Source organism: Neoarius graeffei, chromosome 25 (assembly GCF_027579695.1).
Source record: "Neoarius graeffei isolate fNeoGra1 chromosome 25, fNeoGra1.pri, whole genome shotgun sequence".
Taxonomy (NCBI): Eukaryota; Metazoa; Chordata; class Actinopteri; order Siluriformes; family Ariidae; genus Neoarius; species Neoarius graeffei.
In genome coordinates this window covers 40,372,681-40,400,649 of record NC_083593.1, presented here as the reverse complement: position 1 = coordinate 40,400,649, position 27,969 = coordinate 40,372,681, and the positions used below count along the sequence as shown (strand labels likewise).

At 40.6% G+C, this 27,969-nt stretch overlaps 1 protein-coding gene across 1 annotated transcript; it reads right to left on the bottom strand.

Annotated features, from left to right (window-relative positions):
• Positions 1-26: 26 nt before the first annotated feature.
• Positions 27-27,215, bottom strand: reep5 (receptor accessory protein 5). The gene is made up of 5 exons (XM_060908937.1): positions 26,965-27,215; positions 26,637-26,730; positions 13,282-13,420; positions 4,925-5,093; positions 27-343 (listed from the first exon to the last, which is right to left on the bottom strand). The coding sequence occupies exons 1-5, from the start codon at positions 27,080-27,082 to the stop codon at positions 294-296; spliced, it is 570 nt and encodes a 189-aa protein (XP_060764920.1). The 5' UTR covers positions 27,083-27,215; the 3' UTR covers positions 27-293.
• Between the last annotated feature and the right edge of the window lie 754 nt (positions 27,216-27,969).

Genomic DNA, 27,969 nt, shown 5'->3' with positions numbered 1-27,969 from the left:
AATTTCTACAGGGAAAAACCACAATGTTGAGATAAGATTTTCATTTACTGGGACAGAAGCACAACAGCCAAGCATCATTGGCATTCAGTATTACGTGAAACATTTAAACTGAACTCTCTTGCAGGCACCGCTATTCGTACAGAGAGAACAAGTGAGCAAAACCAGTACGAGTATTCCAGTTGTTTACAAAGACGCACACAAAAAAATAAAGGCAACGTTTATTCAGGCCTGTCATCATCTTTGGGGATGTGTACCAATAGTGCATATGGGCATGGTGTCTCCCCTACAGCTGCTTAGGAGCTCTTTTTCTCCTCAAAGATGAGGTTAGCAGTTGCTTTCTTGGCTGCAAGAAAAGAATAATAAGCAATTACTATTAAATACTGACAGAGTAAAACTGAAAACACATTAATTCATATTTCATGCACACATAAGGACAATGGGTTATAATGGTCTATATAAGTGCGTTTTTTTGGGGGGGGGGGATGAAGTCTGTGCTTCTTTTACTTCAGTAATATGAAAAGTAATTTAATATTCCATCATCAACCAAAGGTAGAAAAGTAATTATCCTTGGAAGTAAATTTATGCTAATTGTAGGGATAATTAAGGTTAATTTAGAATAGACTTGTCAGAACTAAACCCAGCTGAAATTCCATGACAATATGAAACTTGTACCTCAAAACTGAAGAAAAAAAAAAAAAAAAAACAGTAACAGTATTTGAGGAAACTTAAAACAGTGTAGTGCTTGGGATGGTGTACATAGATAATGTATCATTAAGAGTCTCTGGGGAAAAAAAAAAAGTTAGTTACTAGTCTGTTCTTGGGTAATTAACAGTTACTAAATAACATAAGGATACAGGGATACATACATGTTATTTACCAGCTGGGAGGTCTGTATCATGAAATATCGTGACCGAGGTCTTGAAAGTACTGAGCGAGGCCCTCTGGGCCGAGGTCAGTATTCAAGGCCGAGGTCACGGTATTTCACCATACGGACCAACCTTAAGCTGGTAAATAATATATTTATTTTTTTCTTTACCAAATTCGAACAGAAAACGAGAGCGCCCGAAAGGGAAAACCGATCTGAGCCACCATTTTGAATCCTCATTCACGGCTGTAATGCAAATTGCTTCCTCCTCGGTATACAAGTGCACTTCCATGGCAGGAAAAAAAACTACATTTTGCTGCCTATGTAGTCCCCTATTTATACAAATAGGAGTCATTCAGGATTCAGCCATGTTTTTGCCTGGCGTTAGCAACAGTTACAGGTTTTTAGCTTTCTCCTGAAATGTTTTCTTTTATTTCTTCTTCCTCAGGGTAGTAAAACTCGCTTTCGCTGTGAAGACTGTCATTATCACTATCCATGATGTAAAATTAATGCTATTCTCCTGAGAAATGCTGGCAAAAATGTATAAGATTTTTGATAATCTTATAAATAAATCTTGTAAAAAAATTAAAAAAAGATAAATGTTGACAAAAAAAAATGCTACTACAGTTAGGTCCATATATATTTGGACACTGACACAAATTTTTTTTTTTTACCTGTTTACTGAAACATTCAGGTTATAGTTATATAATGGACATAAAGTCCAGACTTTCAGCTTTCATTTGAGGGTATCCACATTAAAATTGGATGAAGGGTTTAGGAGTTTCAGCTCCTTAACATGTGCCACCCTGTTTTTAAAGGGACCAAAAGTAATTGGACAATTGAATCAAAGGCTATTTCATGGGTAGGTGTGGGCAATTCCTTCGTTATGTCATTATCAATTAAGCAGATAAAAGGCCTGGAGTTGATTTGAGGTGTGGTGCTTGCATTTGGAAGATTTTGCTGTGAAGAAAACATGCGGTCAAAGGAGCTCTCCATGCAGGTGAAACAAGCCATCCTTAAGCTGCGAAAACAGAAAAAACCCATCCGAGAAATTGCTACAATAAGTGAGTGGCAAAATCTACAGTTTGGTACATCCTGAGAGAGAGAGAGAGAGAGAGAAAGAAAGAAAGAAAGAAAGAAAGAAAGAAAGAAAGAAAGAACGAACTGGTGAACTCATCAATGCAAAAAGACCTGGACGCCCACAGAAGAAAACAGTGGTGGATGATCGCAGAATAATTTCCATGGTGAAGAGAAACCCCTTCACAACAGCCAACCAAGTGAACAACACTCTCCAGGAAGTAGGCGTATCAATATCCAAATCTACCATAAAGAGAAGACTGCATGAAAGTAAATACAGAGGGTTCACTGCACAGTGCAAGCCACTCATAAGCCTCAAGAATAAAAAGGCTAGATTGGACTCTGCTAAAAAAAAACATCTAAAAAAGCCAGCACAGTTCTGGAAGAACATTCTTTGGACAGATGAAACCAAGATCAACCTCTACCAGAATGATGGAAAGAAAAAAGTATGGCGAAGGCGTGGTACAGCTCATGATCCAAAGCATACCACATCATCTGTAAAACACGGCGGAGGCAGTGTGATGGCTTGGGCATGCATGGCTGCCAGTGGCACTGGGTCACTAGTGTTTACTGATGTGACACAGGACAGAAGCAGCCGGATGAATTCTGAGGTATTCAGAGACATACTGTGTGCTCAAATCCAGCCAAACTGATTGGTCGGCGTTTCATAATACAGATGGACAATGACCCAGAACATAAAGTCAAAGCAACCCAGGAGTTTATTAAAGCAAAGAAGTGGAATATTCTTGAATGGCCAAGTCAGTCACCTGATCGCAACCCAATTGAGCATGCATTTCACTTGTTAAAGACTAAACTTCAGACAGAAAGGCCCACAAACAAACAGCAACTGAAAACCGCTGCAGTAAAGGCCTGGCAGAGCATTAAAAAGGAGGAAACACAGCGTCTGGTGATGTCCATGAGTTCAAGACTTCAGGCAGTCATTGCCAACAAAGGGTTTTCAACCAAGTATTAGAAATGAACATTTTATTTACAATTATTTAATTTGTCCAATTACTTTTGAGCCCCTGAAATGAAGGGATTGTGTTTAAAAAATGCTTTAGTTCCTCACATTTGTATGCAGTCATTTTGTTCAACCCACTGAATTAAAGCTGAAAGTCTGAACTTCAACTGCATCTGAATTGTTTTGTTCAAAATTCATTGTGGTAATGTACAGAACCAAAATTAGAAAAATGTTGTCTCTGTCCAAATATTTATGGACCTAACTGTATGTTTGTTGTTGTTGTGAATAAGCGAGTCACCAGAGGTCCATAACCGGGGTCTGTAACTGGGGTTTGTACCGTAGGATACGGACCCGCTCGCCAGCCAATCAGAGCGCAGGATTTGATGGAAACCGGACTGCGAAAAAAATAATTAACAGTTATTCCACAAAACTGAGTCGTACATGAGCCGATAGCCGACGAGGTTTGTAGCGCCGAGTCGGCTATAAGCCATGTATGACGAGATTGAGTGGAATAACTGTTTTGTTATACCCACATTCACTGGATTTTGAGAAACAGAGCATTTTTATTTTTTGCAAATTTGATAAACAAAAACGTTATACAAAACGTCTGACAAAATTTCTGCTTAGAATGTAAACAAACCGGCGAAATGACAGTATCAATTTGTGAAAAAATGTGATTCTTGGAAAAAAAGAAAAAGATATGTTCTTACCATCAAATACTTTTATTCCATATTTTGTTGCTTTTTTTGTACTTTTTGGGGTTTTGTTTTCGAGTCGTTTTTATTTCGTCCTCGGTTAGTTCAGCAACACGCTCCGCCATTTTGTTTTTCTCTACTCACGGTATATGAGCCGATAGCCTAGTAGTAGAGTAGCCAATCAGAGCACACAATTGCACTCAGTGAACGTGGATAGAACAATAAACAAATATACATTCAAGTCAAGAGCTTCAGTTAACGTTCACATCAAACAAGAAAATGGTTAAAAATGTGATCTCGGACACTTTCACTGTCGCATCAGTGTTGATACCAGATGGGCTCATTCAAGTATTTCAGAAGCTGCTGGCAGAGAATGGTGCAAAAATAATAAAAACATCCAGCAGCCATTCTTTTCTGACCTCTCTCATCAACAAGGCATTTCTGATTGCAAAACTGTTGGTCACTGGGATCACATTTTTTTTACTTGTTTGAACTTTGCCTGAAGCTTCTGACCTGCCACAAGTTTGGCTGATTGGATAACTGGCATGAAAAGTACAGGTTTCGAGGTGTTCGGTATATAAAAGTGTATCTATTACAGTGCAGACTATTAGCCTGTTGGTGAATAGGATTCTTATTTTAGGTCTTGTATTAGTAGTCATTATTCTAAAAACCCCACAATTATCTACAATTAAGCTGTCTGGTGACTATGTAGTCCGTCTCCATGCTTCTTCCCAATAACATTTACCTGTTAGAATAAATTATAATAATAGCTCTTTTATCCGACACTAGTTTTTGGGATACAGCCATTGTTTGAGATTTTGATTCTGTTTTCTCGCCGTTTTTTCATCCAAATTTCAGACATAGGATTTCCATCAGGACCTGCAAAAATCAGACCTTGTAATGGCATCTGATATGGATTTCGTGCTGAACACTCCTAAATATCCCTACAATCATGTTTTTATATATGCCTGACGTTTTACTAAGACCACCAACTAGATTTGATTTGTCATATTTGGAAGAGAGTTATTCAGAAAAAGGGACTGGTATCAGGAAGTGGAAGTGCAGTGATAAAATCACTGCTGTGACATATTTGTTCAGACATGGCGTGCTGACCGGTTAACAATTTTCCATTTAATAAACAGGTGACGCAAGTGGAAGGTAACATTACCCCATGAGGTCGTCCAACACAACAACGAAGCCGGCAAGTAAGTATAATCCCTCATGAGGAACCTAATCATGAGGAACCATGGCTCATTCAATTTCTTAAAAAGGAAACAAAACATAGAACGCAGCACTGCTAGAAATCATATCTTGTGATGTCATTACCCTCATCTTTAAATTTATCTGCAGCCTCGGATGCTTTGTCCTTGATGTCCTTCACCACAGTGTCGATCCTGGCCTCGTTCTTTAGGAAGAAAGGTCGAATGATGCGCGTGTAGATCTGTATGGAGCCGTTAGAGGGAGTTGGAGCCATGCACCACACTAGGAAAGCACACTGAGACAGCAAGATTAAAAAAAAAAAAAAACCACATCACTACTTAATCTGTAGCACATGATCTCAGAGACAACACTTTAAGGGCAGGGTTTAATTACACTGCACAAGGCATGTTTTGCTGAGACAGAAGTCTCACTAGGAAAATTAACTGAAATGGTTTCAGTATCCCACAAAACGTTTTGCGAATTAGGACCTGAGCTTGAAAATATCTGAGATGCTCACATACTGCCTGGGGATATTTTAAAACACTGTCGACAGAAGCCCTATTGTACATCAAGGGGTTTTATAACTAATACAGGTTAAACAGTCTGGTTTTCTTCCCCCAGATTTTCCATTCCATATGTTCTCATTTCAACACTCCACCACTGACTGATTAATGCATTTTAAAAGTGGAGGACAATCAGTCATCTTAAAGGCAAAGCATTAAGCAAACATTCCTGTTGTCCCAACCCTTACTCCTATCTTAACAAATACAACTGTGTGACCATTGATAAAGCATCTAAAATACTGCACAGTGGCAGGCCAGGTAGGTGCGTGTATATAATATGGATAAGTGTTTTACTGAGAAACACGCCACTTGTATTTTCCATACGAACTATATCTGGAACAGTGAGTAACATATTTAACCCCGCCGACAGTAGTCGGAGGGGTTATTATTTTCACCTGCGTCAGTCTGTGTGTGTGTGTATCTGTCTGTCTGTCTGTCTGTGTGTCTGCAAGATATCTCAAGAACCAATGGATCGATTTGGACCAAATTTTGTACGTGTTGCCAATCACCCAGGAAGGAAACCATTAAATTTTGGAGGTCAAAGGTCAAGGTCATGGCAGAACTTCGAAATTTTCGCCCAATGTATTTTAATAGGGAAAAGGCGGGGTTTGCACTCGTTAGAGTGTCCCTGTCTAGTTTGCAATATCCTCACTCTTGAAGATATCTATGAATTGTTTTGATAAATTTGGGGACTTTGTTAACCCCGCCGACAGTAGTCGGAGGGGTTATTATTTTCACCTGCGTCAGTCTGTGTGTGTGCGTGTGTGTGTGTGTGTGTGTGTATCTGTCTGTCTGTCTGTCTGTGTGTCTGCAAGATATCTCAAGAACCAATGGATCGATTTGGACCAAATTTTGTACATGTGTTGCCAATCACCCAGGAAGGAAACCATTAAATTTTGGAGGTCAAAGGTCAAAGGTCAAGGTCATGACAGAACTTCAAAATTTTCGCCCAATGTATTTTAATAGGGAAAAGGCGGGGTTTGCACTCGTTAGAGTGTCCCTGTCTAGTTTGTGAATGTGTCTATATAATCAAAAGAAAATCACATGTTGGCTTGAAGATATGAAGTTTATCTTTTCGTGTTGAAAAACTCGCATTTTTCATACGAAATACACTGCGGATCTGAGTGACATTTAAATAATATTGGCTGGCGTTGAGTGGTATATCAGATGTATTCCATTTAGCTAGCATGATACTGAACAAGTGGAAGACGAGTTCAATATCATGCTAGCTGAATGGAATATCTCTGTGTGGCAGTGGGGGCGTGGTCAAGCGTCGGTCTGTGACCGGAGGGCGGAGTCAGGGAAGGTAAGTGGCAGAATCACTGCACCTGATGTTAATTAATGTGTTTGTGTGTCTTCCCCAGTGACCGCGCCCTATTTAAGGAGAGAGAGCGAGAGCAGAGGGAGCTCTCTCTCCCCAACCAGACGACTGATGTGCGCGCGTGTGTCTGAGTGTCTGGGAGAGTGTAATGCTGAAAAGTGTAACAATAAAAAGAGTTTTGTGAACTCAGTGCTGGCCTGCCGTCCTTCTGTGCTCCTCCCGGGTTTCAGCACCACTGTGACAGTTCGTATGGGTGGGTGGAGCACAGAAGGACGGCAGGCCAGCACTGAGTTCACAAAACTCTTTTTATTGTTACACTTTTCAGCATTACACTCTCCCAGACACACGCGCACACATCAGTCGTCTGGTTGGGGAGAGAGCTCCCTCTGCTCTCGCTCTGTCTCCTTAAATAGGGCGCGGTCACTGGGGAAGACACACAAACACATTAATTAACATCAGGTGCAGTGATTCTGCCACTTACCTTCCCTGACTCCGCCCTCCGGTCACAGACCGACGCTTGACCACGCCCCCACTGCCACAATCTGAATCTACAAAAAAGCCAGCCGATATTATTATTATTAGGGCCCGAGCACCGTTCGGTGCGAAGGCCCTATTGTTTTTCGAAGGATTATTATTATTATTATTATTATTTTTCAGTCGCGCTTGGCTTTTTTTTAGGCATTTCCCATGCACGAAAACTCATGAAATTTGATACACACATCAGTCATTGTAACCGCTTCTAAGCCACAGACGTATGGCCCAGAGACTTCATAGCACCCCTTTTTCCATTTCCCATTGAAATGAAAGGGTAGAACTTTGGCGTGATGATGTCACGCCCAACAGGAAGTGAGGTAATTGGGCTTATATGCGTTTGGACACATGGTCATTTTTAATGTACTCCTCCTAGACGGTTCATCAGATTCATGTCAAACTTGGCAAACATGATACAAAGATATTGCTGGTGTTGAATTGCGAAGGGATTTTTGATATGTTGTAATATGTTGAAATAGCAATATTATGAATTTTAATACTCGCCACATAAACAGGAAATGTGTCATGAAGTCATAATACATTTAATGATTTGGCTCAAACCTTTCAAGTTATTAGAGAATGTGATTATTATGACATCTAGACGCCCAATATGCCTGTCTGGTATAGGGCCACCAGCTGGCCAAGGAAAGAATAGGGTTTTGAATGTGTGTGTTTTGACACATGGTGAATTTTAACATGCTCCTCCTAGACGGTTCATGAGATTCATGTGAAATTCATTATACGTGATGCCAAGATGTCACTGATATTAAATTGCGAAGGGATTTTTGATATCTTGTAATATGATTCTGATACTCTTTAGCCGTTATGGCATCTTTATTAACAATCACAATCTTACACTTTCTCTAGTCGCGGTGGGGAGAACTCCGAACTCTTTTCATCTCTTTACAAACATAACACACCTGGGCATGTCCTAAACAAAATGTGGTGTCACAACATGAGTTTCAGGCTTGTGACTTTAACCCACTGTGGTGAAAACAAAACACTACACCTCATTAAACTGCATTACAATCACATATCACATATTGTAACTTTACAAAATATTAGATATCGTGAGTCTGATGATAACACATATAACATCAGAAATATTGCTAAGATAAGAAATTTAATGTCACTACATGACGCGGAAAAACTAGTTCATGCTTTCGTTACCTCCAGGTTGGATTATTGTAATGCCTTACTGTCTGGATGTTCCAATAAGTGCATAAACAAGCTCCAGTTAGTTCAAAATGCAGCAGCAAGAGTCCTTACTAGAACTAGAAAATATGACCACATCACGCCTGTCTTATCCACACTGCATTGGCTCCCAATCAAATTTCGTATTGATTATAAAATACTGGAGGGTCCTCAGACAGAGTGTTTTGGTAAACTGGGATGTATGGATGCTGTCAGTCCCCACTCGCTTGCTCACTCGAGTTTGTTGACGGTGTAGCGGCTGCTGCTTTATGTCCCGGGGTTCCCTCATGCCTGTGTTACCTTCTGGCTCTCCCCTTTTAGTTATGCTGTCATAGTTAGTTGCTGGAGTCCCTGCTTGTATTCAGTGCAATATGTATACTGTTCCTACTTATTCAGGTGACATTGGGCATACCTAACAACCTGTGTTTTCTCTCTCTCTCTCCCCCCTTCCCCCAAATCTGTCCCTCTGAGTTACATGGAGTCAACAGGAAATCTTTTGGTGGAGACCTCAACTGGCTATCGTAGCCTGCAGGGAATCGGCCGTCAGACATTCTGTCGCATGTCCCAGACCCGGTGAAATGTAACTGAATTGTCTTGGCCAGCCCTAAGGGTCCCATCTGCATCCCATCATTGCTGAGGAGTGTGCTCCCATCACCCAATCAAGCATTCAGCCAGAGCAGGTGATGATATTTTTTAACCATATTAACATGCCATTGTTGTGTATTATGCCCAATGTCAAGACTCTCGTCTCTGCGAGCCTACCACACAGACTGAATACTTGTGTCATTTTTAGGGCATACCTAACAACCTGTGTTCCCCCCCCCCCCCCCCCAATCTGTCCCTCTGAGTTACATGTCGGTCCTGGGATCGAGATGCTGACCTCTTCTGCCCCTCGGACCTGCTTGATCCATCCTGGTGCCCTGTGTCTGGTCGGAGTTTTATCGCATCGCTCCTGTGGAGGACGGCCCCATGAGGACAGTTGAAAGTCACACCTGGAGGATGCTCTGGACTCTTACAGTAATGGTTTTATGGCTGAGGACTACAGTTGACTTGCTAACTTTAGGATTGCAGTTGAACAGTTTTGCACTCAAGTTTCCATCAATGAAGAGTTTATAACATCAACGAAACTGTCTTCATATTAAAACTGTTAATGTTATAGTCAGGCTGTCTGTTGTTGCCCAAATGAGGTTGGGTTCCCTTTTGAGTTTGGTTCCCCTCGAGGTTTCTTCCTCATGTCGTCTGAGGGAGTTTTTCCTTGCCACAGGCTTGCTCATTGGGGATAGATTAGGGATAAAATTAGCTCATGTTTTAAGTCGTTCAAATTCTGTAAAGCTGCTTTGCGACAATGTTTATTGTTAAAAGCGCTGTACAAATAAACTTGACAACATATACAATTCTGTGCACACTCAGTCATATGCATATTTATGCATACACGCATACACTCAAGTATGCACTCACATGCACACGCAACATCTATGAGCACACACTCTTTCACACACACACACAGGAAAACTAAGATGACTTAAGATTACAGCGTAAGATAGAGATAAGGAGACACGTATAGTTTTGTACATATATAAATGTCCATTTTCACACCACAGAAACACACACACACACACACACACACACACACACACACACACACACACACACACACACAGGAAACAGACACAGGAAAGCTAAGATGACTTAAGATTACAGCGCGAGATAGAGATAAGGAGACACATGTATAGTTTTGTACATATATAAAATGTCCATTTTCACACCACAGAAACACACACACACACACACTTACAGTCTTTGTCTGTCTATCTCTCATCCGTCAAGCAGTCATGGCATTTGCAACATGCACATCACCTTTGAACATTTGATGAATATATGACATGACTTTTTGTTGGGTGGTGGAAAGTCCTGGGTTGCGGAACCACACGTGCGAGGGCCTGTCAAGGCCGCTAGCGGCTTTAATTATTATTATTATTATTCCCTGTGATGACCTGGCGACTTGTCCAGGGTGTACCCCGCCTTTCGCCCGTAGTCAGCTGGGATAGGCTCCAGCTTGCCTGCGACCCTGTAGAAGGATAAAGCAGCTAGAGATAATGAGATGAGATTATTATTATTATACATAGACACTCTTCATATCAGCATTCTTGAAGGCCAACGCAAGCTTACCCATGAATCAACGCTGTCGGCGCTGCAGTGAAGTCACCTTCCAGCCGGTGTAGCGTTCATCAGTAGTGTTAGCAAATGCTAATAAACCAGTCAAGTCAGTGCTATCGAGAGCACATAGCACAGACTAATGACCGAGAAACTAAGATTTCTGTCTCCAGACTCTTCTTCCACGCTGCACGCCCCAGTATTTTTCACTCATACTTCAAAAGAACTGAAGTCATTTTTAAAACTTGCTTTATTTCTTAATTAACGTGTTATTCAGTTACGTTTTCGGTTTTAGTAACCTTATATCGTGACTCGTATTGGCAACTAATTGCAATTAAATATTATACTCATCGGACTATTCGGTTTTTAGCCATGTTGAATTTAGTTCGTTTGGTCCATGGCAGGCGTCGCTTATCCGCGCGATCTTCACGAGACTTGTGCGAGACTTCAAAACGTGAAGTGTCAGCCAGGTGTCAGTGCCACCATTTTGAAAACTGCTTTCCAAACGAAAGATTGCACAAAAAAACGAGTTTAAATGACGATTACTGCCTACTTTTTTCAAACTTTCCTGATGTGCTATCAAAACAAATAAAACTTCCGGCTTGATTACGTCAGCATTCAAAAGAGGGCTTGCGCGTCTTTTGACAATGTTGGCAGATGTCGGTCACTGAGTTCCGCTGTACATTTTACTTCCGTCCTACGATGTCTCACACAGGTCTCAACAAATCTCGTTTACGGCCATTGCTTTGACATATGGACTGATATTACATAGCATATTTCAAACACTCATAACTTGCTATAGCAGTGACAAAATAGCTATCAAAAATGCATTCCTATATTTAATAAAATTAAATAAATAGAATTTTGATTTAAAAAAAATTGCCTTCAGTTCTCCTTTAAGTATTCATTTCCCCATGTAGTTTACTTAGTTACTTTTAAAATAAGCATTGACAACTACACACAATGGCGCTATCTGGCACCCTGCCACTAATCCCTTGCAAAATCCTTTGCCCTGTTGCTTTTTGGTGTCTGGCTAAGTTCTGGCTGAGCTGAAGTCCCAGCTCTAATAGTAACGGTTTGTCACTGCTTGTAAATGTGTGTGAAGAATATCTAATGAAGTTTTGGTAGCCTTTCGGTCGTTCAACACATCTTTCTCTTTCCCGGCGAACAAAGAAATGCTTGTGCGTATGCGCAGCAGAAAACTCTCACTGAATATTCGCATCAGCTCCAACATGTGAGCTCATGTTGTCTTGCAATGACAAACCATATAGTCAATGCTCATTCTCCATTGGGTAGAGTGACGTAATACACGTAGGATAAGCGATCTGATAATAATATTGCATGCTATCAAACCAAATGAATGAAACCTGCTAGAAAGGAATAGAATACATACATGTTATTTACCAGCTGGGAGGTCCGTATCGTGAAATACCGTGACCGAGGTCTTGAAAGTACTGACCGAGGCTCTCTGGGCCGGGGTCAGTATTCAAGGCCGAGGTCACGGTATTTCACCATATGAACCGACCTTAAACTGGTAAATAATATATTTATTTTTTTCTTCACCAAATTCTAACAGAAAACAAGAGCGCTCAAAAGGAAAAACCGAGCCGAGCCACCATTTTGAATCCTCATTCACGGCTGTAATGCAAATGGCTTCCTCCTCAGTATACAAGTGCACTTCCATGGCAGGAAAAAAAACTACATTTTGTTGCCTATGTAGTCCCCTATTTATACAAAATTGAGTCATTCAGGATTCAGCCATGTTTTTGCTCGGCGTTAGCAACAGTTACAGGTTTTTAGCTTTCTCCTGAAATGTTTTCTTTTATTTCTTCTTCCTCAGGGTAGCAAAACTCGCTTTCGCTGTGAACACTGTCGTTATCACTATCCATGATGTAAAATTAATGCTATTTTGAATCCTCATTCACGGCTGTAATGCAAATTGCTTCCTCTTCGGTATACAAGTGCACTTCCATGGCAGGAAAAAAAACTACATTTTGCCACCTATGTAGTCCCCTATTTATACAAATAGGAGTCATTCAGGATTCAGCCATGTTTTTGCTCGGTGTTAGCAAATTAGAGGTTTTAGCTTTCTCCTGAAATGTTTTATTTTATTTCTTCCTCAGGGTAGTAAAACTCGCTATCGCTGTGAACACTGTCGTTATCGCTATCCATGCTGTAAAATTAATGCTACTCTCCTGAGAAATGCTGGCAAAAATTTATACGATTTTTGATAATCTTAAATAAATCTTATAAAAAAAAAAAAAAATGTTGACAAAAAAATTCTACCATGTTTGTTGTTGTTGTGAACGAGCGAGTCGCCAGAGGTCTGTAACCGGGGTCCGTACTGTAGGATACGGACCCGCTTGCCAGCCAATCAAAGCGCAGGATTTGGACCGCGAAAAAAATAAATGTTTTTATTCCATGAAAAAGTGTCCTGCATGTATAATTCCTGATATTTCACTCTGATGACGTCACTCCCAGTGTTTTCCACTTGATGCAGGTTGTCAAAATGGCAAACCGGTTCAAAATTAAAATCCTTTTGATTTAAGTTGCATTTTTTTTTTCTGTGGATGTGTCCGTATAATATAAAGAACACTACACGGTGGCTTGAAGATACAAAATTTATCTTCGAGTGGCGAGTATATTTCACGAGTGAGCGTAGCGAATATCCTCGCTACGAGATAGGGTCAAGACATTATCATCAAAACACACACACTCACTTTTCCCATGTAATAGAAAGGAAACCAGGACAGGAAGATGTCAGCAAAGAACTCGGCCACGCTAAATACACCATACACGACCCAGTAGGTGAGCCATTTTGTGTCATCGTCTTTGTCGGTGCTTTCAATGGCTTTGATTCTGCAAACAGATAGAACAGTTTGTGTATTAGGGCTATGTTATTACACACACATACACTACCGTTCAAAAGTTTGGGGTCACTTTGAAATGTCCTTATTTTTGAAAGAAAAGCACTGTTCTTTTCAATGAAGATCACTTGAAACTAATCAGAAATCCACTCTATACATTGCTAATGTGGTAAATGACTATTCTAGCTGCAAATGTCTGGTTTTTGGTGCAATATCTCCATAGGTGTATAGAGGCCCATTTCCAGCAACTCTCACTCCAGTGTTCTAATGGTACAATGTGTTTGCTCATTGCCTCAGAAGGCTAATGGATGATTAGAAAACCCTTGTACAATCATGTTAGCACAGCTGAAAACAGTTGAGCTCTTTAGAGAAGCTATAAAACTGACCTTCCTTTGAGCAGATTGAGTTTCTGGAGCATCACATTTGTGGGGTCGATTAAATGCTCAAAATGGCCAGAAAAATGTCTTGACTATATTTTCTATTCATTTTACAACTTATGGTGGGAAATAAAAGTGTGACTTTTCATGGAAAACACAAAATTGTCTGGGTGACCCCAAACTTTTGAACGGTAGTGTATACCACCACCACCACGTTTCACACATTCTCACTACTGTACACAAGCATGCACAATATCCTTCGAAGGCCAAAGCAAATGTTTACAGAGTGAAACAAAGAAATGACTTCAAGTGTGTCAGGCAGCTAGATAAAGATATGGGGTTTGATGTCTAAAAGCAAAGCTATTTTTACTGCATTAAACAAAGTGACAGATATTCTCTTCTGACAAAATTGACAGATACTGCCTTTGCCTTATTCAGCTAGTTTGTCACACTTTCTCTGTAAAGCACCAGCGCTATTCTGTGTAACAAATTTGAAGTTTAGTAGCAGATATTTATCTCTGTGCCTGTTTACATGACTGTGACTCGATCCGTTAATTGCAGATTGTGTGTGAAATGATAACCAGGCAAAGGCAGGAACTTTTCACACAGAACTCCAGTATGGTGGATGGCAATGAGTCAGAAGTACACGTGGAGTAACCAGGAGCACGCCGTGTGGGTAATTATTGACTCACAACAGGCTTCAGTGGTTTAGCACAGAAATGTCGCAGAAAATGCAAAGCTCAACGTTGCTTCAAGTGTCTAAGCACTGTGGTATTGCTCAGTCTGCGTAACAACTGACACACTTTTAAAAACACATGATCAGTCTTCCTGTGCATAGGGAGGAAGTAAAGCCCGCAATACCGAGCGCTAAAGATCATCTGTACTGTTATGCTGTTCTTACGAAATAGCAGGATGATATGCACATGTAAATTATTAATGTCATCGTTTTGGTTAGCTTTTCCTTTGTACCATGATGAACACACATATACTGAGGCATTTTCATATGATCACACATAATTACACTGTCTGCACATAAATAACTACCTGGCATTCATACAATGCAATCATCAACTAGCGATTTCCAAATAATTAAGCTAATCATAGAAAATTTAATTTGGAAATTAAAGGTATTTACAGTACTTTGCAAAAGTCCTAGGCACCCGATTTTTTTCATACAAACTTTATTATAGAGTTCTGTTTTACGACTTGTACATTATCGAGTCAGGACAAAAACATTTTAGAGTCCGAACACTTGTTTTCCAGCACAAAGTTAAATGTTACAGGGGAAAAAAAAGTTTGTATCTGAGCAGCATATTACATAAGAGATGACTTTTCAGATTAAAAAAGAAAACATAATGAAGGCTGCTGGGTTTTGGTGCAAAATGAAGTGAGTGTGACAGGCAAAGTGTCCAGAAGAACTGTGGCTGGTTCTGTAAGATGCTCAGTAAAACCTACAGCTCATTTCCGCATAAAACTGCACTAACTGGACCTGAGACTAATATTTAAAAAACAAACAAAAAAAAAAAACAATGAGTCGTCTCACACCAAATATTGACTTAAGTTTCATTTATTATGGCTTACAGTATGGTTTATAGTGGTTTATAGTATTTTTATAGTTTATAGCTGTTTTTATAGTTTATCGTTTTATAGTATTATGGTTTATAGTATTTTTTAATGCTGAAATATTTCATAATTTTTAAGCCATTTTTGGTCTACAGCATTTCTTTACATGTGCCTAAGACTTTTGCACAGTACTGTAGATAGTGGGGACAAAATACTGACTTGGCCCATTTTTCACAAGAAAATACTAATGAATTGCTATATAAATATTATATATAGTATGAGTAGGGTTAATTCAGGCAACGTGGCACTTTTTTGTAAACAATATTTTCAGAAACAAACGGGTGTTTAAAACCACTGGGTATTTTCCCAACTTTGGTTGTTCCTCACTACACAGATTGTTTTTTTTTCCTTTCTTCTTTTCTCGGTCTGCTTTCTTTCTGCCTTTCTCCCCTTTCACTGCTCTCTCCCTGATTGCCGTGACCCTGTAAGGCCATGTTAAACAATAAAACATTTCTATCATATCTGACACAATATGTTACACATCTTGGACCTCATCATAAAATAAATGAAAGCATGGTGACATTTCAGTGTTAATATACAGTATTTAAAAACACTGTAAATGCTATTCGATCATCCAGGGGGTATGTCCTTGTTCTCAGTGAGTGCGTTTACATGCACATAGAGAAAATCGAATTTCTGCCGTTGCTCGACTGAAATCGAAGTTCTAAATGCCACGGATACACCTTAGCTAGGCTGAAATTGAACCGAACTTGATTTCTCGTAATCGAGCTACACGACCTAGATTATGCGATTTTTGCCGAGCTACTTAGTGCATGTATACCCTATTGAGCTACGTAGTCGAGCTACTTACTTCAGCACTGCCCCTTCCGGGAGTGACGAGACCACAAGCGGGAAACACGACAGCCTCGATCGGCATAACAACAGTAGTAGCGAGCAGCAGAAGAGGTCAGGAGGAACAAACTAAGAAGAGAAAATGGCGAGCAGAAACGTGCACTTCTGGAGCAATGAGGAGACAGAGTTCATGCTCATTCAGCTTAAGGAGTTGAATATATTAAAATTCATGGACGGGAGAAAAACGCGCAATGGAGAACACGGAACTGATAACTTTGTTTACACTCTTGAATAGCTCTTCTTCATGACGACAACCGGAAGTGTACCAACACGATGGGGCGTGTAGCGCCACCTGTGGCTCGGGTGCACAACGTACCTCACACAATAGCTTGATTTCCTTGTGTGCATGTAGGATTGGATTTTTCTGGCACCCCTGCTGGGACCCTTAGCTTGATTACCGACAGTAGCTCGATTTGGATGTGCATGTAAACACACAGTGTTTCTGGGACGGGCTCTAGATCCACCAAGACCCTGACTTGGAAGTTCTTACTGAAGATGAATAAATTTGAATTGGGGAACAGATATTTAAGCAATAACTGCTGATTACATTGCATGCTGTAGCTTTAATAAGGTTTCAAAAATGGCCTGGTTTATCTAGATTAAGTGGACCGGTCGTGTCATACAGCTATACAACAGGATATAACAACAGTATTTATAGTTCTCATTCACAATGGTTTACACTTCATATCATGAGGATTAACTTTTATAACCAGTTTCTTACCATGTTCTAGACCCAATTAATAACATCAGGGAAATTAAGTCATTTAAGATGATTTAGGATTTATTTTGTTTTGTCATCTTCAGTAAACAACCTTATCCTGTTTGGGCATGTGGTGGATGTGGAGCATATCCCAGGAACACTATGAGCGCACCATGCACACACACACACACACACACACACACACACACACACACACACACACACACACACTTAAGGCCTAGGAGTTTAGAGTCGCCAATCCATTTACTGTAACTCCATATATTTGGGCGCTAGGAGCAAACAGGAGAACCAGGAGGAAACCCACATGGGCATGAGGTAGAACATATGACATTCCACGTAGACAGTAACCCAAGTTCATGATCGAACCAAGGACCTTAGTACAGTCAGACAGCAATTCTACCCACTGCGGCACTGCACCACCTTTCATCCAGGATTTTTAGATTGCTCACCCTGCTTTAGACAAATTGAAAATGATTCATTGCACAGCTGAACTTATTGTATAAAGCACATGGATTAAAGCAAAAAAAAAAAAAATCATCTGACTGGAAAAAAAAAAAGCTCCATGTCGTTGGCCCCTACCACATCAGCGATGCGTCAAATTTTAAACGCCGTGTTGTCCATTATCCCCTAGGTCCCTACTTATAGTACATTTACATAATTTTAACAATGACTAAAGCTAAGGCAAGACTTTACCATTGTCATTACTGGCTATAAATGATGAAACATCAAGTTTTCAGCGCAAAGTGCAAATTTATTTCAACAATACTTTAGTAATGCACAACAGTGGTTAAGAGAAAAGTGCAAGTGCAGTCGAACTTGAACCATGCTTTCAAAAGAGTGGAACAGAAAGAACTTGCAAGAAAAGTAAAGTGAAAGTTCACTTTTTCTGCTTCTTCACAGTGAAGCCAAAGGCATCTAGTTTTTTGCCATTGCTTCCATAGACTTTTTTTATGGCAAACTACACAAAAGCACACACCTGCCATTTTCATCTTTTTGCACCATGAACTAAATGGCTTGCCATTATCGCCCATTTCATTTAGCCAAGCCCATCTCCACTTATTCTTTACCGTTTTGTCGATGTCTGACACATCTGTGCCTTCATTTAAAAGAAGTGCGTCCATGCTGGCAAAACCGAAAGTAATTTGACGTGCTCTAGTGATGGAAATCAAAGGGCCTATATCCGGTGAAATATGGCCTTATACGCAGTACTCGAGTTGGGGGGGGGGATGTAGGGGGAGGCATCCCCCTTCTGAAATAAAAATCTCAAATCATCCCCCTTATTAAACGTCCATCCCCCCATCACATCCCTTGGGCCATTTTACCAATTAATGTGCAAATTAGTCTACTATTATTTTAACAAATATTACTGCCATTTCAGCATTAGAGGCTTTGCGCAGTGATAGCCTACATGTAGCCGGATAAAAAAGACGCATATTTATTTATTCGGTTGCACCGCTCATTCACACCTATACGGAGGTTTCAGTCACTGAAAACAGCTACTTTCGCAAACTCTGGGCAGAGTGGAGATTTCTGAAAACTCCATCTTCAGACGCGTGTAAATCGGGAAAACGAAGCAGCAGTGGGCGAGAGGGCACGCGCGAATATAATGAGTCAGAGGTGTGAATCTTTCACCGAATGCCAATTGTCCCGGTTCTTCATGAAATCACATGCGCACGCACAAATTCATTAGGTTAACTTTCAAATAACTGTTCTTGTGCACTTGCGACACCGGAGCCACTTGCCTGAATTTTGAGCTTCGGAGTATTGGCTTCTTTATCTATTTAATCAATTAATTTATTTGTCACATACATTAAATTACTAATGTAAACCATTAGTAGCCTATTTAAGCAATCGCTGTTTTCTCCACTGTTTTCCGACCTTTTGTGCTTAGTGAATGAGACACTTCATTACACTCCACTGACCGACTTCCAATTCCGGACTTTTTTGAAAATGTAAAATATAGGCCTGCGAGATGTTTTTTTGGGACTTAATTCGCGTTGGTCCTTCACTATTAATTTTTGAGACTGACGAGGCACTAAATACTGTGGAATTATTTTCTCCTTACTGTGAAGTTTGTCATTTTAAACAAGTGTCGGGAAATCTTGCAGCCCGACTCTGCAGCCTCCAATGTTTAAGTGAACTGCTGAAACCATAATGCTTAAAGATTAAATCGTAGGCTAATCAAACCAAAGAAAAACACAGCCTTTCCAGAACGCTGTCTGCTGAAGCCTACAAAAGGCTTAATAGCAAAGGTCTTGCTGCGGCTTCAACTTTTCACCTGATCACCTTTCAATAGGCAAATATCATTATTACTACTACTATTAGTAGTAGACAAGTAACCTAGTTCCCCAGTAGTCGGACAGCCAAATTGTTTCATCAGTGGCCTACGCCGAGCCTCCCCGGGACTAGACAGTAGCGGAGGCTGTATTTATTTATTTAGGCCTATCTAGCGCAACAACTTATTCCTTTACATAAACTCAAACATAGCACAAGAAAGGGTTCAACAACAGGCAATCACAGCAGCTTGGTGAAGTTCTAAATCACATCGGTGTCAGACCTATGGGCCTACCCCCCCCCCCCTTTTTTTTCCCTCGGATCTGCATCACTCTCATTATTGACCTTTAGCGCTCCCAGTTGACGGAAATCCGTCGTAGCGACGGAAAACTTTAATCCATGAAAGCATGCATGTAATATATACATATATACACACACGTATGATATATAATATATCTATATTTCCAGTACTGTGCAAAAGTCTTAGGCAGCCTATTTTTTTTTTAGTATAAACTTTGTTATAGATTTTTATTTTATCACTTCTGCATTATCGAGTCAGTATAAAACATTTTAGATTCCAAACATTAGTTTTCCAGGACAAAATTAAACGTCACAGGAAAAAAAAAAAAAAAAAGTTTGTATGTCAGTAAAGGAAGCAGCATATTATGTAAGAAACACTTTTCAGACAAAATCATAAGGAAGGCTGCTGGGTTTTGGTGCAAAATTAAGAAGCGAGTGTGACAGTCAAAATGTCCAGAAGAACTGTGGCTGGTTCTGCAAAATGCTCAGTAAAACCTACAGCTCATTTCCGCATAAAACTGCACTAAAGCAAAGGCTCATCATAGCACATAGTGACTTTGTTGCATTTATTACTGTTCACTGCTCTTTCTAGTATTCTTTTTAAATGTAGGAACATTGAATTTAATTAACAATAGTAGTCTCAGGTACAATTAGTGCAGGTTTATAAGAAAATGAGTGAAGTTTTACTGAGCATGTTGCTTCAGTTCTTCTGGACACCGTCACACTTCCTTCTTATTTTCGCAACATAAATCAGCAGACTTCATTATGTTCTCGTCTGAAAAGTGTCTCATATGTAATATCCTGCTTTCATATACAGATGACATACCAATATTTTTCTTTTGGAGCATTTAAATCTGTGCTGGAAAACCAGAGGTGAACAAACTACCCAACTTCATTACTTCAGTCAAAGTACAGATCCCACTGGTCACATGTTACTCTGATACAAGTGAAAGTTGTACAGTCAAATTTAATGTACTGAAGTACTTGCTTTTAAAAATACTTAAGTATTAAAAGTACATTTTCTGTCAATGCATTGTTGTATTATTGCCACAACGCTTACAAAACCTAACGCCTCTGAAGCAACCGACTGGATTTACAAAATGAACGCATGCTGTGCCATCATGGTGGTTTAACGTTAAGCTGGCTAGTCAGTGAAGCGCCACCTGACATGCTACCAAACTCTTTTCAAACTCGAAATCATATTGGGTAGCTAACGCTACTAGAAAAGAAAGATTTCTACATTCTAGTTATTCGGCAAGATTATGCTAAAACATATTTCTGAAAGGACTTCAGATAAGTTAACATTATTCATGTTAGTGTAACTCCATTTCACATGCTAACTAACAGTGTCCAAGTTAACTAGCTGTGTGTTATCGTTAGCCATAGACAAGGCGATGGCAACTTGGCGGGCAAATCCATAGAAAGCCATGTGACTAACCAGACTGCATAGCTATTGCAACATTACCGCTAGCTCTAAAAGCACAACTTCATTGCAAGCTTTCTCTTGGAATAAAACATTTACATACCTCGATATGCTTCCGCAGGTTGGATGGCGAGTTTTTGTGGTTCATTTTAGGCAAAGAAAGCAAACGTTTAAAATGAAACGAATCTTTAATCCATACAGAAAACTGAAACATGGGTTCTAGGTATGGCCACGAGTACGTGCATTCTCCAGAAGAACCGCCTCCTTCCATTCTGCCATCAACTGATCGTGTTTAAATAATGCTGCAGAGAAATAATTGATCTTATACAATCTGTGAACGTGATGTGACCCTAGTGATTACTGATAAGCTATCTCAGTGTCACCTGCGAAAAAACAATCACGAGAATGGAAAAGAAAGAGAAGAAAAAAAAAAATCGACTTTCTAATCTGTTTCATAGTAATGAGTAACGAGGACCTTGATAGAAATGTAGTGGAGTGAAAAGTACGATATTTGCCTTTCAAATGTAGTGAAGTTAAAGTCATAAGTTTCCGAAAAATAAATATTCAAGTAAAGTACAGATACTCAAAAAGTGTACTTAAAGCAGATACGCAAAACCTTTATTTTTAAATAAATTTCTGAGTAGATAGTATCTCCATCCTTGACTCTTGTATGCTGCATAAATGGGAATAAAAAAAATATATATATTTTTTGAGAGCGTTATAACATTTTATAAAATCGACCGCAAAGTTGGCATTCGAGCTGCCCCGCTGAGCCAGCCAGCCCTGAGTGCGTGACGTCACTGCGGGAACCGGTTTTAAGGCCGAGGCCTTTTACAGCTATAGACCAAAGTCATATAGATAAAAATTTCTGGTGAAAGTAAGAAATACCATTACCGACTTGCTCAACTAAGACTGATTTGACTTCATTGGTTGTGGGTTGACTCTCATTAAAACAGGATAGGTGTTATAACTTATGCAACATACATGTACATGCATGCATTTTCACTGATAAAACGTAAAAGGCTAATTAAATAATCAGATGAACTGAAACAATCACATTCTGAAGCAAATTAAATAATCTTATACCGGTAACTTAAACACACAACTTACATGTATTAATCTAAATGCAGGTAAACAACGTGTTGTTTTTCTTGTTTTTTTTTTATCCAAATGAGAGTCGGAGCTTACCCGTCTGTGCTTCTTGAAGGCTGATCTTGTGGCCGATTGTTTTGAAACAATTTGACTTTCAGTTCTTCGTTCAATTCTCTGTTCATTCGCTTCTTCCATGTAAGGGCAAGATGGCAGCAATATCCAGTTTAGAAATAAGATGGCTGCTCCACTCATTCTCTATTTTGTCCATACGGAGTACTTCGCCATTACTGCTCGGCTCAGGCAATTACTAAAACCCGGGACGGAACGGGAGGTCACCGGTTTTAGCAACAACCGTGGGGAGGCCACTGCCCGAGCGATAGGTCACGTCCCGTTCCATCCTGGGTTTTAGCAACAACCTTTGGCTCACGCTCCGGGAGGACTGGTGCAACCGAACTTTGCTTTTTAAAAAAAATTAAAAATAAAATACATAACTTTTCTTATAGTTTTCCTTTTTTTTTTTAATTGTTGGTACTGCACCCTCTTTCAATACGGGCTTACAGCCAACACTACTCAACAGATCAGAGGTTTCGTACAAGTCTTCAGTAAAATGTGCAGAGCAGAGGAGAGACCACTTCGTAGGCGCCCAACGTGCTCATGAACTTCTCAAAAAACGCATCCAAATCTTTGCAGTTTGAACATTCTTGGACCATGAATGCAACGTAAATCCACCTTCTGTCGTGTTGCTGGCGGGTGCAGCAACACATCTACGTGGCATGGCGATAAATTAGCTCAAAATGGAGGATCGGAGTTGCAGTCAGCTCTGTGTTTTAGTATAGCGGAAATGGCGATGAGACCAAAAGACTTCCTGCTGTGACGTTACGGACGTCAAGGTCATTCACTCAGACCGCTACCTATAGGAATCACTTTAATCGTAAAAATTACTATATTAGATTTATTGTTAACACTTAAAACTATTCCTGTGCCATTCTTGAGGTCTCAAGGCATTTATAAACGAAAGTGAGGCCGTGGCTCTGCGTATATGCTTTATTAAGTACAGTACTCAAGTACAGTGGTGCTTGAAAGTTTGTGAACCCTTTAGAATTTTCTATATTTCTGCATAAATATGACCTAAAACAACATCAGATTTTCACACAAGTCCTAAAAGTAGATAAAGAGAACCCAGTTAAACAAACAAGACAAAAATATTATACTTGGTCATTTATTTATTGAGGAAAATGATCCAATATTACATATCTGTGAGTGGCAAAAGTATGTGAACCTTTGCTTTCAGTATCTGGTGTGACCCCCTTGTGCAGCAATAACTGCAACTAAACGTTTCCGGTAACTGTTGATCAGTCCTGCACACTGGCTTGGAGGAATTTTAGCCCATTCCTCCGTATAGAACTGCTTCAACTCTGGGATGTTGGTGGGTTTCCTCACATGAACTGCTCGCTTCAGGTCCTTCCACAACATTTCGATTGGATTAAGGTCAGGACTTTGACTTGGCCATTCCAAAACATTAACTTTATTCTTCTTTAACCATTCTTTGGTAGAAAGACTTGTGTGCTTAGGGTCGTTGTCTTGCTGCATGACCCACCTTCTCTTGAGGTTCAGTTCATGGACAGATGTCCTGACATTTTCCTTTAGAATTTGCTGGTATAATTCAGAATTCATTGTTCCATCAATGATGGCAAGTTGTCCTGACCCAGATGCAGCAAAACAGGCCCAAACCATGATACTACCACCACCATGTTTCACAGATGGGATAAGGTTCTTATGCTGGAATGCAGTGTTTTCCTTTCTCCAAACATAACGCTTCTCATTTAAACCAAAAAATTCTATTTTGGTCTCATCCGTTCACAAAACATTTTTCCAATAGCCTTCTGGCTTGTCCATGTGATCTTTAGCAAACTGCAGATGAGCAGCAATGTTCTTTTTGGAGAGCAGTGGCTTTCTCCTTGCAACCCTGCCATGCACACCATTGTTGTTCAGTGTTCTCCTGATGGTGGACTCATGAACATTAACATTAGCCAATGTGAGAGAGGCCTTCAGTTGCTTAGAAGTTACCCTGGGGTCCTTTGTGACCTCGCCGACTAGTACACGCCTTGCTCTTGGAGTGATCTTTGTTGGTCGACCACCCCTGGGGAGGGTAATAATGGTCTTGAATTTCCTCCATTTGTATACAATCTGTCTGACTGTGGATTGGTGGAGTCCAAACTCTTTAGAGATGGTTTTGTAACCTTTTCCAGCCTGATGAGCATCAACAATGCTTTTTCTGAGGTCCTCAGAAATCTCCTTTGTTTGTGCCATGATACACTTCCACAAACATGTGTTGTGAAGATCAGACTTTGATAGATCCCTGTTCTTTAAATAAAACAGGGTGCCCACTCGCACCTGATTGTCATCCCACTGATTGAAAACACCTGACTCTAATTTCACCTTCAAATTAACTGCTAATCCTAGAGGTTCACATACTTTTGCCACTCACAGATATGTAATATTGGATCATTTTCCTCAATAAATAAATGACCAAGTATAATATTTTTGTCTCATTTGTTTAACTGGGTTCTCTTTATCTACTTTTAGGACTTGTGTGAAAATCTGATGATGTTTTAGGTCATATTTATGCAGAAATATAGAAAATTCTAAAGGGTTCACAAACTTTCAAGCACCACTGTAAATGTCCACCTCTATGGAAAACTAATGTTTGTGTTTAGAAAATGAAAAATGTTTTTGTACTGACTCGATAATGCAAGGGCGTAGCTGGGGGGGGGGGGGGGGGGGGGGGGGGTCCTGGGGTGTCCGTGACCCCCCTCCCCCCTTTGTTGGACCATACATTTTTTCAATAGCTGCATAAGAAAATTAGAAAAGTGCCCACTGTAATTTTTCTAACATTTTTTAAAACTAGATTGTCACCTCAGCCTCATTAGGGTTTCTATAACCTTGTACGGACTTCCTGTGGTTTGGACGCAAAAACCCAGTTCTGTGCAAGTGCAACACGATCGCACTAGAAAGCATGGTCAAGCTGCAAGTGTAGCTGCAGTCTTTTTAGTTGCGAATTACGAATAATTCCTCGTGTTAATAATTCGCCATGTCAAAACAAGCAAAACTTTCCTCCTTCTTTCGACGTGAAGAAAGGTAAACAATTTATTATATTTTTTTCCATCAAAGTTGCATTTTGTGGCTTTGTGTCGCTTCTAGAACACAACGTCAAGAAAACGTCGAAGAAACCGCAATAATGGAAGAGCCGGTTTCTAAGCTACCTAAAACTAGCAATGGTAATTATTTTGTGTTACATAATGTACTCAGGCTGTCAGTCAATGTGTGACCCCCCCCCCTGCCTTTTGAAAAATCCCAGATACGTCCCTATAATGTAGAAGTGATCCATCCATCCATTATCTCTAGCCGCTTATCCTGTCCTACAGAGTCGCAGGCAAGCTGGAGCCTATCCCAGCTGACTATGGGCAAGAGGTGGAGTACACCCTGGACAAGTCGCCAGGTCATCACAGGGCTGACACATAGACACAGACAACCATTCACACTCACATTCACACCTACGGTCAATTTAGAGCCACCAATTAGCCTAACCTGCATGTCTTTGGAGTGTGCAGGAAACCCACGCGGACACGGGAAGAACATGCAAACTCCACACAGAAAGGCCCTCGCCAGCCTCGAACCCAGGACTTTCTTGCTGTGAGGCGACAGTGCTAACCACTACACCACCGTGCCGCCCTTATCTCATCTCATTATCTCTAGCTGCTTTATCCTGTTCTACAGGGTCGCAGGCAAGCTGGAGCCTATCCCAGCTGACTACGGACGAAAGGCGGGGTACACCCTGGACAAGTCGCCAGGTCATCACAGGGCTGACACATAGACACAGACAACCATTCACACTCACATTCACACCTACGGTCAATTTAGAGTCACCAGTTAACCTAACCTGCATGTCTTTGGACTGTGGGGGAAACCGGAGCACCCGGAGGAAACCCACGCGGACACGGGGAGAACATGCAAACTCCGCACAGAAAGGCCCTCGCCGGCCCCGGGGCTCGAACCCGGACCTTCTTGCTGTGAGGCAACAGCGCTAACCACTACACCACCGTGCCGCCCTGATATGATAAGGTAAAATATCTAAAAATCTATAATAAGACTAAGACTTTTGAAGAGTATTGTATATACTGTGCCACTCAGTGTGATATCTGAGCTGCATCAGAGAGCCTGAGCAATGCAATGCCAGGCCTAAAGTGGCAACAAGGCCTTGTTCCAAAACCGCACCCTACTGTACTAGGTAGTATATATAAAAAATAGTGCACATTTTAACTCGTTAGCACACTATGCAGTACGGAAGTGTGCAGCCCCCGGACACATTGTGTGTGTGTGTGTGTGTGTGTGTGTGTGTGTGTTATTCCGTTGATCAGAGCTGGTACAGACACGGAAGTGTAGCAACAAAGCCTCATTTTAATATAAACTGTAGCTCAGGGTGTGTGTAGTGTGTTAGTTTATATGTATATATATTTATATTTATATAATTTTAAAGCAGACTTACGATATATAGGCAGGATAGACAAATCCGATGAGATTACAGAGCAGAGAAGCGCCATAACCGATGACAAGGTAAACAGAAATAACCCCAATGACAGCTACAGGAATAAAGGAGATGAACAAAGAAATCATCATCATCATCATCATCATCATGCCAAAGCTACACATCTGCCTAATGTCTCCACTTACATCACATCACATCACATGACTCTGGAACAAAAACAAAGCACTCTATTCAACCCTACATCTGTGTATCTATTAACAACAACAGCTTAAAAACCATCCACCGCTCTGTCATTTTCCTTGCAAATTGCGGAAATACATCAACTCACCGAGGGCGATGTAAGATCGGTTCACTCCGGTCCGGGCCTCGATCTTCGCCAGTGCGTCCGTCATGACGTTTTTCTCGTGCAAGAACTTGTCAAATCTTTCTTTTAATGCTTGAGCCATGTTTCTTTACTCTTTATATATCAATTACTCGACTGTGAAATAAAGTTCGTTACATACGACGCCCACAGTGAACAGCTCAACCTCCTCCTCCTCCTCCTCTCTCCTTCAGCACAGATGCTGCGTCAAAGAAAGGCGAGAGCACGGGTTGCCAAGTGTGAGGAAAGTCCGTATTTTCTATACCGCTTATCCATTGCTGGTGTCTCATTCATTGGGAATCAGTCCCGGCTCAGTCCAGCCATCGCAGGGATAACACAGAAAGACAGACAGACACACACTCTCTCTCTCTCTCTCTCTCTCTCACATACACACCTATGGGAAATTTAGAGTAGCCAAATGATCTTCATGTCTTTGGAACTTGTGGGTTCATTTGACCCACATAGGCACAATGACAACATGCAAACTCCACACCGCTTATCCATTGCAGGTATCCATTGGGAATCAATTCCAGCTCAGTCCATCCAGCCAGCCAGCCATCACAGGGATAACACAGAAAGACAGACAGACACGCTCTCTCTCTCTCTCTCTCTCTCTCTCACACACACACACACACACCTATGGGAAATTTAGAGTAGTCAAATGATCTTCATGTCTTTGGAACTTGTGGATTCATTTGACCCACATAGGCACAATGACAACATGCAAACTCCACACCGCTTATCCATTGCAGGTATCCATTAGGAATCAATCCCAGCTCAGTCCATCCATCCATCCAGCTAGCTAGCCAGGCAGCCAGCCATCGCAGGGATAACACAAAAAGACAGACAGACACACACTCTCTCTCTCTCTCTCTCTCACACACACACCCACCTATGGGAAATTTAGAGTAGGCAAATGATCTTCATGTCTTTGGAACTTGTGGGTTCATTTGACCCACATAGGCACAATGA